The sequence below is a fragment of the Megascapheus bottae genome, chromosome 24 (assembly GCF_031878675.1).
Source record: "Megascapheus bottae isolate mThoBot1 chromosome 24, mThoBot2.hap1, whole genome shotgun sequence".
NCBI classification, from domain to species: Eukaryota; Metazoa; Chordata; class Mammalia; order Rodentia; family Geomyidae; genus Megascapheus; species Megascapheus bottae.
In genome coordinates, this window is record NC_143532.1 from 20194287 (window position 1) to 20208778 (window position 14492).

General features: G+C 43.7%; 1 protein-coding gene and 1 long non-coding RNA gene across 3 annotated transcripts in view; one reads left to right on the plus strand and one right to left on the minus strand.

Moving 5' to 3' along the window:
• Positions 1-399: 399 nt before the first annotated feature.
• Positions 400-1212, minus strand: LOC150047102 (uncharacterized). The gene is made up of 2 exons (XR_016539555.1): positions 856-1212; positions 400-759 (listed from the first exon to the last, which is right to left on the minus strand). It is a non-coding gene; the product is annotated as an uncharacterized LOC150047102 (long non-coding RNA).
• Positions 1213-1320: 108 nt separating this feature from the next.
• Amfr (autocrine motility factor receptor) overlaps positions 1321-14492 on the plus strand; it is a 31138-nt gene continuing 17966 nt past the window's right edge. For both annotated transcript variants that reach the window (XM_090357620.1, XM_090357621.1), the window contains exons 1-6: positions 1321-1677; positions 5461-5553; positions 9140-9304; positions 10390-10542; positions 14070-14110; positions 14278-14410. In XM_090357620.1, coding sequence (XP_090213746.1) covers positions 1429-1677; positions 5461-5553; positions 9140-9304; positions 10390-10542; positions 14070-14110; positions 14278-14410 — 834 coding nt within the window. In that variant the 5' untranslated portion in view covers positions 1321-1428. The remainder of the gene's footprint in view (positions 1678-5460; positions 5554-9139; positions 9305-10389; positions 10543-14069; positions 14111-14277; positions 14411-14492) is intronic.

Below are 14492 nucleotides of genomic sequence, written 5' to 3' on the forward strand. Positions count from 1 at the left end.
ACACTGCCCTGGGAAACAATCCTCATATTTTATAAACAAAGCTTTTAACAGTAAAGCGTGAAGTTCAATTTTTGGATCAAATGGCTTTGGTCAGCAAACTAAAGGAGTTTTAATATTCATAGAAGCTGCTGTGTGAAAGGCACTCTCGACCCCAAGAAAGGCAAACTTGTTTCACTGAAGACCCTTCAACAGGGTTTCTAAAAATCCCCAAATGGTTGTTAATCTTGAGAGTGTATGTGTGTGTATATAGCTTTGTGATTAGTATAGAATATTGACATGAAAACTAGGAGTAATTTAGTCCCTTTAGGAAAGGTTTAGATGTAACAACTGTACCTACTCTGGATTGGGCAGGATTACAGGCCTTGAGGATACAATGAAAAATGAGACCCCTTAAACGCCTTTTCTGAAGATGTTGGTTTTATTTATAATCTTAGTTATGCAATTATAATTTTAGAACAATCTGATCACCTCAGAAAGTACCATTTGGTCATCACTCGGTTCTCATTTCATCCATTAATACGATTCCTTTTTTTGGGGGGGGGGCAGAAGTGGGTGGGTACTGACTTCAGAGCCTGGCGCTTGCTGGTCTGGTACTTCACCTCCAGTCTCTGTTCCATTCTTATTTGCCCGTGCAGACCATGTCCTGTAAGGATCTCGTAATCTGGGGCTTTTGTTTCTGGCTTCTTGGCGTCATTTCCACATGTTCCACCGTCCTCCACGTGATGGGTGGAGATGGCAGTTGCTCCCGTGTGGGTTACTCTGAGGAAGCCATCGACAGTTTGTGCATGAGCTTTGTGTGGGTGTGCTTCCCTTTCTCTTGGGTAACTGCTAGGTCAAATGGCCACTCGAGTTTACCTTTGAGGGACTGAAAATCTTCCAGAGCAGCTTCACCATGTCACTCACCCACCCGATAAGTTTCTTCTCGGGGGACCGACTCCTGTCCTTCTGCCGCTGGGCTGCTCGCGGGGGACCTCGGTGCGGGCCGCGGGGCCTCCCGGCGGACCCCGGCTCGGCCCGGCCTCAGCGGGGGCCCAACTCGGGCCGGGCCTGAGCGCTCAGGGCCAAGTGAGCGGGACGGAGCAGGGGATGCTGCCGAGGGCCGGGCCCTGGGGCCGGCGAGCGGAGCCTGCGTCGGCGGGGCGGAGGTGCGGCTCCCTGAGGCCGCGGACGGAGGCCGCGCCCCCGCTCCCGTCCCGCCCGCGTCCCGCGGGGGGCGGCGTCCCGCCCCGAGCCCGCCGAGGCTCTTCCGCGCCGGCAGGGGCAGCAGCGGGAGCGGCGCGGGGCGGAGCGGCGCGAGCCACCAGCAGCGGCCCGGCCCGGCCCAACGCGGCGGCGGCGGCGACACCAGAGCCCGTGGGCGCCGTTCGCGAGGCCGCCGCAGGCGCCTGGCCGCAGCACGGGGAGCCCGGGGGCCCGGAGGCCGCCGCCATGCCGCTGCTCTTCCTCGAGCGCTTCCCCTGGCCCAGCCTCCGCACCTACACGGGCCTCAGCGGCCTGGCCCTGCTCGGCACCATCCTCAGCGCCTACCGCGCCCTCAGCCGGCCCGACGCGGAGCCTGGCGAGCCCGAGCCGCCAACGGCCCAGCTTCAGCCCGGCGCGCTCGCCCCGCTGGCCGCCGGGGGCCCCGGGGCCCGCGACGTGGCCCAGTACCTGCTCTCCGACAGCCTCTTCGTGTGGGTGAGCGAGGCCCTGGCGCGGGCCGCCATGTCACCCATTATCCGCGGGGGGGGGCGTGGCCGGGCGGGGGGGGTCCCGCCGGGTCCCCCTAGGGGTGAGGGGGGACCTGGGGCCGGGCCGGGGCGAGGGAGCGGCGCGGGGTGGGGGGCGGGAGCGGGGCGCGGCGGGCCCGGGCCCGGCGTGGAGGTCGAGGGCAGCTCGGCCTCCCGGGAGCTGGGCGTAGCGGAGCCGCGGCCGGCCGAGCGTGGGGACGACCGGGGGCCAGGCTCCCGGGCCGAGGCCCGAGGGAGAAGTCGGGGCGGAGAGTGGGGGCTCCCCGCCCCACCGTCACCGTTACTGTTAGCACTGCCGTGTGGTCGGGCTGCGCGCCACCTCCGCTAGTGGTTTTGCCCGGTGGCTCGGTTGGGCTCCCTCGGGTATCAGAGGCAGCGGGAGTCGGGTTAAACTCGTTCTGCTCGTGGTGATCGGGTGCTGCTTGTTAACCCCGTGGCCTACATGCCGGTTTTCTGGTTATGAGATCATTTCAGCCATAGTTCGGTTTGGCGGAAACTTCGCTTGTGCCGTGCTTTTCTGTGAACCAGGTGACCAGAAAAGTGGTTCCAGGATTTCAAGTCTTGTCTCTTGGAATTGTTGTTGCCTTTTGGATCTTGTCTCCTTCCTCGGCGACTTCCCCCTTGCTGTGGTTCGAGAGGAGGCAGGAAATGACGGAGAGATTAATATTCCGAGTTTACAGGATGATAGGCAACTCATTTGTTCTAATTATTCCCACTGGGCTCCATCAGGAAGCAGTGGGATTTATGAACCCCGTGGGCTGTGGATTAAGTTTTCTGCAGCTGCTTGAGAAGGGGGTGAGGGGAGAGAGTGTGTGTCCTGAGGCTTGAGCTGAGGGGCCAGGCCTTCCTTATCTAGCCCTCTACCACTTGGGCCCCAAGCTCCACTTGCAGCTCTTGGGGGGGTTCATAGGAGATGGTTGGTCTCTGAGACTTTCTTGCCCAGGCTTGCTTGGGATCCTCAGATCTCAGCCTCCCGAGTAGTTAGGATTTACAGGCACGAGCCACCGTACCGAGCCTATGAAGAGCTTAAGAACGTGGTTTCCCTATTTCTGTGTCAAGTTAAACCACATTAGTACCAAAGAAAGGAGAAGAGAAAATACTTTATGTCTCTTGTTGATTACAGGTCTGTGTTTGCATTTAGTTTTGCAAGTAAACTAAAGCCATGTGAAAGAGTGCTTTTGCCAAATGCAAAGTTTATGGTGTAGTTTTTGATACTTAAATCTCTAAGATATAAATAAGGCTTTGGGAAAGACAAATGTTACTTTTATTTAGTAACTACCAATATTGTGTAGTGCCCTAGAAAGTCCTTCATGCAGAACTCACGTTCAGATTCCAAGGTTATTATCTTTTCATAAAACATTACCTGTTGATTTTCCTGTGAAAACTGTACTTTCTAAGAAACTTTTCTTTCTAGAAGTCTTGGTCTCATGTAGGTTGATTATTTCTTCCTGACTTTATACTCTTCTCAGTGGAGCTTCTTACTATTTTTCTTCCATCTTTCCTTTGGGACTTTACTGTGCTCATTTCCTTCCTCAACTTCTCAGATGTTCCAGATGGGCTTTGTAAAATTTTCTTTATCATCTGCTACATAGTTTGTGCCTTTAGCAGCTGAGTAGAAATCATCTCAATGACTCCCCAGTGGCCTGACAACAATTACTGAGTCAACACATGTGGGGCCATTGTCAAAATGATGTGCCTTCATCCTCTTTCATAGGCCTGCAGATAACTTTTTCAAAAATATCTGCTAAGGCCAAGCAAGACAGAACAAAAACATCCTTTCTTGTCAGTTTGCAAATCCTGCTAGCTATTATTTAGTATAGTGGAGTCTTAAAAACTTACCTTTGTAGAATACAGCTTGGAATAATACTGGTCTGATAGCATCTCAGGTGGTTTTGTATTAGTAATACTCAATCTAAAACCTTCCAGAGGTGCTATTTTCAGCCCTTAGGAGCACACAGCTATGAACAATACTTTCCCCTACCTTCAGAGTGACTCATATGTAAATAAGGCAAAATGAGTGATGATAGATGTACAGATGAAACATGGTGATGTTTGGGGAAAAGAGAAAGGAATTCTGCACTGGGAAGGGTTAGAAGACAGAAGCCCAAGCTTTTCCAGGTGTAATTTGGCATAGCAAGATGGCCTCATCTGCAGGGCTGCCCAATTAGAAATCCCAGCTGTGGGACAAGGAGTTTGGCCTAGTAGTTGAGTGCTTGCCTAGCATGCATAAAGCCCCTGAGTTCGATTCCTCAGCACCACATAAACAGAAAAAAGCTGGAAGTGGCACCGTGGCTCAAGTGGTAGAACACTAGCCTTGAGCAAAAGAAGCCCAGGGACAGTGTCCAAGCCCTGAGTTCAAGCCCAGGACTGGAAGAAAAAAAAAAAAACTGAAAAATGTAAGGTGCACAGTTGTCTTGAATGTTGTCTTGATAATCCCAGCTATCTTGAAGGTTCTCTGCCACACTAGTAAGATAGGTTTTATTGGCTTCATTTGGGACCACTAAGTGCATTTACAGTTTATCCATCTAAGTCTTCCGGGCTTGATAGGGGCTTTACTTTTTCTGCTACTTGACCCTTTTATAGTTTGAAATTGAATTCTGTCCACAGCTGCATAGAGTCGATGAAATAAATTAGTTTTCTTTATTGTCCTAAGTACATAGAGGTGATTCAGGTATTGAGGCCACACACCTCAGTATGATTATTATAAGCAAGATTTGTCCCACAGTATGGGGATTTCTTAGTAATTTATTTTGCAATGCAGGGGATCAAATTCAGAGTTCAGTGGATTTAAATCAGGGCTGAACTGTTGATTCTGCAAGAATATAAAGAAGGAAATAATTTGGTATTTGCTTTTGAGTGAGGAATGCAACAATTAAATTTCCTGTTGTTTTTGCAGTTCCTCAAATCTTTGCCAGCTGAGGTTGAGAAATCATGAATACCTATTGGGATGATTTAATATTTGTGAAATTAAGATACTTTTTATAAATAGACTTATGATATGTTTTAATAATTTTCTTCATCAATATCTTCACATAGGAAGAGGTATGCCTTCCATCTGCAAGGTGCATACATATAGTTTGTCTTTTTTAAATTAACATTATTATAGAGGTGGTATACAGAGGGATAACAATTACATGAGTCAGATGATGAGTACATTTTCTTTCATTCAAGGGCCTCCTGTTCCCTCCTTTGCTCCCAGTGGCTCCCTCCGGTCTCCACCCATGAGTTGTGTAGTTCACGTTCATCACTGTCCAGTGAGCTGTAGATTTTGACCCTTTTTTCTTTGAATGCTGTGCCTTTCCCCCACCTCCCAAAGATATACATGTGAATATATCAAATATAAAGTCAGTTAGACAGAATCATAGAAAAGTTTATTAAGACAGAGTTATGTGCTCTAGTGCAGGCTGGCCTCCAATGCATGATTCTTGTGCTTCAGCCTCCTGTGTGCTGGGGAAGTGTGCATCACACACCCTGCTTTATCCAGGTAGTACGAAGTTGACAGAGTTCAGCCAGGACTGAAAGGTCAGGTGCCCTCCTGGAGAGTGCGTGCTGGAACAGTGAACTGAATGACTTGGTCAGCTGGTGACTTGGAGTGGACCTGAGCTTCCAGTGGAAACTGGGGAAGCTCAGTCACTGGAAATGATGGCTGAATTCCTCTTATGAAATCTTTAGAGCTGCTTTTGGCTTTCAGCAGGAGGAACTAAACTTCCTTCCTCTGTTTTGTGTACAGGTCTTGGTAAATACTGCTTGCTGTGTTTTGATGCTGGTGGCTAAGCTCATCCAGTGTATTGTGTTTGGCCCTCTTCGAGTGAGTGAGAGACAGGTAAGCCTGTATAGTAGACAACTGTGACAAGATTAAAAAAAAGTCTCCCAATTATATATTTGGCATAATTTGAAGCATAAAACAATTCCATGAGAACTATACTCTGCAGATTGACCAATTCCTAATTTGCCTTTATATTCCTCATTTGTCTTTATATTTGCTCTTTACTTATGTAATACATATTTTTGGTACCACATTTGAGAGTTAACTAGTAGACATCTTTCTATTTATCCCCAGAGACTTGAACATAGATATCCTAAAAACAAGGACAGTATTAAGTACAGTAATCAAAACTAGAATATTTCACATGGATAAAACATTTTGATCCACAGCCCATGTTCAGTGCAGCCAGTTGTCCCAACACGGTTGTTAGAGCTGTTTCCCCCATGACTTTTTTTAAAATGTATTTTAATTTTGACTTTTTAATTTGTTTTTGGTGCGGGGATTGAAATTAGGGTCAAGAGCATGCTAAGTGTGTACTCTACCACCCAGCTGTATCTTCAGCCCCTTGTATGTAATTGTGAAATAAACATTGATTTTAGTTTGAATCATTCTAAATATGACTATTTGGAATGTGGATTATTTCTAGAGAAAATTTCTGATTTTTCATGTAGGAAAAGTCAATCAAGATTCATTGTTCTACAATGAGATTGTTAAACATTGAACAAAAACGACCCATGGAATGTATAACTGGGGAGGAAATAGTCTCAGCTATACCCCAGGCTTCCCAGGTGGCCAATTCTAGGATCTTAGTATAGGGTGGCATGTTTTAGAGAATTGAGACTGACCTTCTGAATAACATAAGAACAAAAATGTTTTTGGCTTTTTCTTATCAATGATAAGATAGAGACTATCAGTATGCTGGCTTCCCTGCATTTCAAAATACCATGTTCCCATCTGTGCTCACCCACTGAGGTTTGGTGAGGAGCTGATATGTAGTTACTCTGTGGCTGAGCCCTTGAATGCTGTGGGGGGCAGGATGACTTTCTTCTCCCAAATTCTTCATTAGTAACTGTTCAGTGCTTTGTGCAACCTGTCATTTCTGGCAGTCTCTTAGATGGGCTCAGTGAAACATAGTTTTGGTAGATACAAAACCCCCTTTTGGATTCTTGTTTGTTTTTCACATTTTTTTCCTTAAAAATGTTTCTTCTTTCATCTTCTGATTTTCAATTTGTGGGCCTGAAATTAGGCAAGCCAGAGCCAGGCCATCTAATTGCTGATAGTGAGTCAGATACTTTGTTTTTATTAACAAGTGTAGTGTCAAGTCCAAATTAGCAGAAAATATAACCTCAGAGTACTTCAGAGAATTTTGCTGTACATAAAAATAATCATGATGAATGGATTTGTTACCCAACTTTATTTTAGTATGGAACTTTTTTTTGTCTTATTTGTTGGCTTTTATGATCGATGACACTTAAGAACATTTGTTAACTATTTTGAGCTAGAACTCTAAAGAGTTGGTATAGATTTTCTCTGAGTGCTTTCAAAGTTCAAGATATATAGGATAATCATAGAGCAAGGCATTTTATGCTTTGTTATATGAAAGTTTAGAGCTGAAGGGCTTAAAAATTTGATGTGGTACTTTATAAATTATTAAAAGCGATTTTATTCTCAGGTATAGATGGCTACCTAGCAAGCCCCAGGCCCTGAGTTCCAACCTCAGTACTACTAAGAAGCATTGTATACCTACTACTTTATTTAATACCCAGTAATTCCATGAGTTTTATTCAGTTATTTAAGACCCATTTTCTGGATGGGGACGCCAAAAATCCCAGGTCTGGAAAAAGATATTCACCAAGCTTTTCTAGTTCCTCTTCTTGGGGGATGATATTCAGAAGCCCAGATGCCACCCAGCTGTGGGCAGCACACAGTGCAGTGGACTGTGCTCACAGCTGCCGGATGTCTGCCTGGAAGGTGGACAGCGTTAAAGAGATACACTTTGATTTCCTGTAGTTTATTCTCTGAACTCAAGGTATGTAATCAGAACAGTGTTCATAAACTCACATAGTAGTTCTTGTTTTTAAATAATCATGTCAGTTTATTGGACATTGAGGATCAATTTATTTTCACATCTTGTTTTTTTTTTAAGACATAGCATTTTATACGTTAATTGTGAATAAAAATAACTTAGAAGTCATACTTACATTGTTAGCCAATTTCTTCCCATCCTATAATTGGGATGGTAATTGTATATTTTAATATCTGGAGGAGCTTACCCCCTTACTGTGTACCTCGGTAGCTAGTTGCCCAGCAGTTAGCTGGGTGCGTATGTGTGTGCATGCACATGTGCACCTACAGCACTTTTTTTTTTTTGAATCAGTTGTGGGGCTTGAACTCAGGGCCTGAGTGCTGTCTCTAAGCTCTTTTGCTCAAAACTAGTGCTCTGCCACTTTGAACCACAGCTCTGGTTTTTGATTGGTTAATGGGAGATAAGTATCTCATGGGGACTTTTCTGCATCGCCTGACTTTGCTCTCTGCTTCCTGAGTAGCTAGGAATGTAGGTGTGAGCCACCAGTGCCCTGTGCTTGACTGGCTTTTTTGCCCCCACCTACCACTCTGCCACTTGAGCCATAGCTCTACTTCAGGTAGCTAATTGGAGCTAAGAGACTGTGAATTTGTCTGCTCAGGTTGGCTTTAAACTTCATTGCTTGAACCTTTTATTTTTTGCCATTCCTGGGACTTGAACTCAGGGCCTGGGCACTCTACCACTTGAGCCACAGTGCCACTTCTGGTTTTTCTGTGTACATGGTACTGAGGAATCAAACCCAGGGTTCATGAATTTGTTAAGCAAGTATTCCCCGTCCCAAAATACTATCTTTTTAATGACTAACATCTCACAATTGATCTGGAATTATAATCCAAAATTTACAAATTACTTTCTGGGTATCTCAACTCTGTTCTTTAGAAACACTTTTTATTTTTACTTTGCCTCCTATTTATTGTTGTTGTTGTTAGCAGAGTTTTACTCTAGGCCTGGGCTCGAGCCACAGTGCCACTTCTGGCTTCTTTTCTTCCCTTTTCCTTTCTTCCTCTCTTTCTCTCTTCCTCTTTTTTTTCTTTCTCTCATTCTCTTTCCCTGTCCTCTTTCTTCTTCTTTTTCTTACTCCCTCTCTCTCTCCTCTCTCTCCTCTCTCTCTCTCTCGCCTTGAACTCTGAGCACTGTCCCTGCGCTTCTTTTACTCAAAGCTAGCATTCTACCACTTGAACTACAGCATCACTTCAGGCCTTTTCTGTTTATGTGGTACTGATGAATTGAATTCGGGGCTTATGAATGTGAGGCAAGCACTCCACCAGTAAGCCACATTCCTAGCCCCACTTGGGGATTTTTTTTTCCAGTAGTTTACTGGAAATAAGAGTCTCGTAGACTTTCTTGCCTGGACTGGCTTAGAACCAAAATCCTCAGATCTCAGCCCCCTGAGTAGCTAGGATTATAGGCATGAGCCACTGGTACTCGGTGACCTTCTACTTTCTTTTGCACAAATATTCAAAGCTAACTAGGCTTTCATATAAGATTGCTTTTGTTAACTTTCTTAAATTCCTTAGGTATGATGATATTTACTGTTGTAAAACATTGTTTTCCTTTTAGCACCTCAAAGACAAGTTTTGGAATTTTATTTTCTACAAGTTCATTTTCATTTTTGGTGTGCTGAATGTCCAGACTGTGGAAGAGGTGGTAATGTGGTGTCTCTGGTTTGCTGGTCTGGTGTTCCTACATCTGATGGTTCAGCTCTGCAAGGACCGATTTGAATACGTGAGTCTCAGGCAAGCTCCGCTTGCTCAGCCACACATTGGCCAGGTTTGGGTTTGTGTAATGTGAAGGAGCTAGGCAGGCATTTTGCAGAGCTCTGAGGGGAAGATGGGAGGTCAAGGGACCTCCCAGGGAGATTCCTTCTAGGGAGTTAGGCACATCACAGCCCCAGCAAGGTCAGCTTACCTACTCGAGAAAGCCTTGCTAGATAGAAGAAAATCTTGGCTTTTCTGAGTATTACCTGTTCTATCCTCTTCCCCTGTTGGATCTCTTTTTTTCTGTTTTTTTTTTCTTTTTTTTTGGGGGGGGGGTAAGTCCTTGGCTTGAGCTCAGGGCCTGAGCACTGTCCTTGAACTTTTCTCAAGGCTAGAGCTCTACCACCTGAGCTTCAGCACCATTTCCAGCTTTTTTCTATGTATGTGGTACCGAGAAATCGAACCCGAGTCTTCATGCATGCTAGGCAAGTACTCTACCACTAGGCCAGACTTCCGGCCCCTTTCTGTTCTTTTTTCCTTTCCCAATTCAGCTGTCATTCTCTGTCACAAATGGGGGTTTGTAATTTACCCCCATTACCTCAGGAGTCATAGCTCTAGGCCTTCTATTCAGGCTGTTCCTGCTTCTTGGGTAGCACTGACATATTGTAAGCAGTAACTGTACACGTGCTTATATTTTAGTTCTCCTTCTGACAGGCACAGCCTCCACGTGAATTTTGGGGAGGAGGATTAGAGTAAGATTACAAAGGAAACATGCAGTCCTGCTGAGTTCTGTTGAATGTTAAAAGTGGGAATTGTGTACTTTGAAAAATCACTTGTAAAGTCATAAAATCCTAGTTGTAGGAGCACCCTTGGGAAGAGTGAAATATAACATATTATTCTGTTTGGTAAGTTAAATGATAAAGATTTGCAAATATTAGTCACTTGTACTTCCATTTAGTCACGGGAGCATTATGACTATATGGTAATGGGCTGCCTCCTGTGTGCTAGCACAGGGCCTAAGCAAAGATACCTAGTTTGACCTGGTGTTCTCAGGGCATTTTCCTACCACTGCCATGAAGAAGAAATGAGCTTCCTCTCTGTTTTTCCTTTCAGCTTTCCTTTTCTCCCACCACACCGATGAGCAGCCATGGGCGAGTCCTGTCTCTGTTGATTGCCATGTTGCTTTCCTGCTGTGGACTGGCAGCTGTCTGCTGTGTCACAGGCTACACCCATGGCATGCACACCCTGGCTTTCATGGCTGCAGAGGTGAGATATTGGACGTAGGCTTTTCCAATTATATTCCTGTGTCTTGTCACAGCAGCTAAAGGGTTACTGATAGATTATTTCACCATAAAGTGATGGATGGGTATTGGTGTTTCATTTTAATAAGGATTTATTAAGTTCGTGTGTGTGTGTGTGTGTGTTTTGGGAGTTGCTACTGGATGCTTTTATGTATGGAATTTCATGTAATACTTGCTGCAACATAGTAAAAAATTTTCCTCCCATATTTTGTAGTAGTTATAGTTACGATTTTGCAGATTGTTCTAAAGCTCAACACATATTGATAGTTTTATTAATCCTCCTTATGGAGATGTGGCAGACTCTGAAGCATCGAAAGTGCAATGTGTGAGGTTCCAGAGTGTGATGTGGTACCAGCTGAGCCCTCTGCCTGCCTGCCTGCCTGCCTGCCAAGTAGAAGAATGTTAGTAACATCTTGCCTAGTGATTATCTGTAAAACAGGAAATTTGTTTTTTGAGCTAGGGTACAAAATAAAACGTTATATAATAGCATGTAAATTATATGAATTCTTTTGGAGGGTTTTGGGGGGCATGTGAAGCAAAGCCTCTGCCACTGAGTTGTACCTCAACCCTCTTCTTTTAAAAAATGAACTTTTTCTCAGGAGGCTGAGATCTGAGAATCATGGTTAGAAGGTAGCCTAGGCAGAAAAGTCCATAACACTTTTTTTTGGGGGGGGGCAGTGCTGGGGCTTGAACTCAGGGCCTGGGCACTGTCCTTGAGCTTCTTTTGTTCAAGGCAAGCACTCTACCACTTCTGATTTTTTCTGTGTATGTGGCACTGAGAAATCAAATCCAGGGCTTCATGCATGCTAGGCAGGTATTCTGCCACCAAGAGACTTGAGACTCTTATGTCCAAATAAGCACCCAAAACACCCAGAAGGAGAGGTGTGTCTCAATTGGTAGTGCTAGGCTTGAGCACAAAAGCTCAGTGGCAGTGCCAGGCTCTTAGTTCACAGCCTCAGGATCGGTACACAGTCTTTTAAACCTTGCCGAAAATGCTCATTTCAGAATGTCTTTACATTCATTGAGCATATTCGCATATATCTCAGGCTAAAGATAAGCTAATTTTACTTGACCCATAAATGTTATTATTTTAAAACATAAGATATAGTAGTTTCTCTTTTCTGTGGTTTCGCTTATCTGCAGCCAGCTGATGTCTAAATGTATTAAATGGAAATTTCCAGAAATTAACAGTTCTTAAAGCCTTTTTTTTTTTTTTTGTCCTGGGCTTGGGCTCAGGCCCTGAGCACTGTCCTTGGACTTTTTCAAGCCTTAGCACTCTACCACTTGAGCCCCAGCACCACTTCCAGCTTTTTTCTATGTATGTGGTACCGAGGAATTGAACCTGGGTCTTCATGCATGCTAGGCAAGCACTCTACCATTAGGCCAAACTCCCGGCCCCTCTTAAAGCCTTTTTAAAAAAAAATTTTTTTTTTTTTTGCTTTGATGCTAGGGATTGAATCCAGACCACACACTCTTCCACTTGTACACTTAGCCCTGAAACCATTCTGAGTAGAATGATGACATTTTGTCTCTGCCCACCTAGACCCAGAATCATCCCTGTCCAGTGCTTCCATGTTCAATATACTCCTCACTATTCACTGATGATCCAGTGCATCTGTCAGATGACATACTGTGCTGTCCCAGTGTTTGGGGTCAAATAACCCTTCCTACACTTGATAGTGATCCCAGCATACAAGAGTGGTGATAAAGGAGACACCAGGCATGGAACATGCAGGTTAACTGTAGTACTTACTATATGTGTTGGGGCCAGGGTGTAGTACTAGCTGTACTTTTAGGTATCCATTGGAATCCCTGGAGCACATCTCTGGTGCATAAGAGAGACTACATATACCAAAGCTAATTAGTCTTAAAACAAGTTTAAGTAACAAAAATGTAAATTGCTACTTAGGATTTGTAGATCAGGGTTTTTATTTATTTTTGCTTAGTGTAATGTTCATTTCAGAGTACAGAATAATGTAAGTAAAATTTGAAAGGGAACATAAAAGTATTCTAGTTTACTATTGTCTGATTGTAAAAAGTATATATTGTCTATGTTTAAGTTTTATACTGATTTATATTATTTAGTTTGCTTTAGATATATTTTATGACAAATTTTCAATTAATATTAGATTGAACTTTGAAAAAGATATGTAAAAGTAAACACATTTAAATTAAGTCTATTCATTCAGACTATAGTGTTATTTTTGTTTCACTCATATGGTTCTTTTTTTTTTTTTTTTGCCAGTCCTGGGCTTGAGCTCATGGCCTGAGCACTGTCCTTGGACTTTCTCAAGGCTAGAGCTCTACCACTTGAGCCTCAGCACCACTTCCGGCTTTTTTCTATGTATGTGGTACCGAGGAATCGAACCCGGGTCTTCATGCATGCTAGGCAAGCACTTTAACCACTAGGCCAAACTCCCGGCCCCTCATATGGTTCTTTTAGAATTATTTATCATGCATTATACAGGACTCTAGGTATTCACCCACTTTGAGACCCAAGGCCTGTATGCTTCTGATCATATAAAATATTTATTGGGATATATTCCAGGAAATGGAATATATTTTTTTCATTGTTTTTGTCTTATTTGTTTTGTGTGTGTCTTTGGGAAGGTAAGCAGGAGGCACAGAAATGAAGAGACCAAGGTTGAACAAATGCAGCAGTGATATTCACTATACAACTGTGAACTATACAACTTACAGTTAGGAATAGGAGGAGAAAACTGGGAGGGAGAGAGAAAAGGAGTAACATTGTACAACATGAAATGTACTCATCACCTGACTTTTATTTAATGTAACCCCTGTGTACATCACCTTCAGGATAACAAAAAAAATGCTGGGTCTCTTCTGTACATTCATGGTATTTTTCTCATGTAAACTATTCTCCGTGCATAAATGGCTATTCAGTCTCAAACATAAAAGCAGTTCTATTTTTACAGATGAAGGGGAAATTCTTCTGTATATCAATTTTTGTACTAAAAAGTGCCATATTTTGTTTTTGATATCCTTCAGTCTTTTTTTTGCTTATTTTTTATTGTAATGTATAGAGGGGTTACAGATATATTTGCCAGATAGAAGGTGCAATGCCAGATAGTAGGTGCATTACTTCTCACACACTGGTATCCCTTCTCATGTTTTTGTCCCCATTTCCTTCCTGTCCTTTAATCTTTCTGTATAAAGTAGTGGAGCCAGCTCAGGCAGTCTGGTTTAGGACAGTAATACCTAAAGCATTCTTTGAGTTAAAGTGCCACCAAGTAGTCAGGCACCTTTTAGGAAACCAGTTATGGCAATATAGTGCATCAGTAGAAGTGATTGTTAATCTGCTCGGGCGAACTGCATTCAAGCTTGTTGAAGCCCCCTCCAGCAGATGGACAGGTGCAACTGGCTCAATAAAAGGTTCTAAATTATGAAAATGTAAGAATTTGAAACAGGAAATAAATGGTTGGTAAATTTGAACAGTTTTTTAATTGAACTGAAAATGTTTGTGTTTTACAGTCTCTTCTTGTGACAGTGAGGACTGCTCATGTGATTTTACGGTGAGTAGAAACTTTGGAAAGAGGTGATTGAAAGCACCTTTATTCAGTTGATATTAAGATGCAACAGGTATAAAACATATAAAATTAGGTTTTAACTATAGTATATTTAAGTTTAGTCATCATGATAAATTGCACTGTTTTTCTGTTTTTCCTCCTCTGTATTGCAGATATATAATTCACCTCTGGGACCTCAACCATGAAGGGACCTGGGAAGGAAAGGGGACCTACGTCTATTATACTGATTTTGTTATGGAGCTCACTCTCTTGTCCTTGGATCTCATGCATCACATTCACATGTTGGTAAGTGCCCGCAGAAGGTCTCCGACAAGTGGCACTGTGGCTCAAGTGATATAGCAGTAGCCTTGATCTGAAGAGTTCAAAG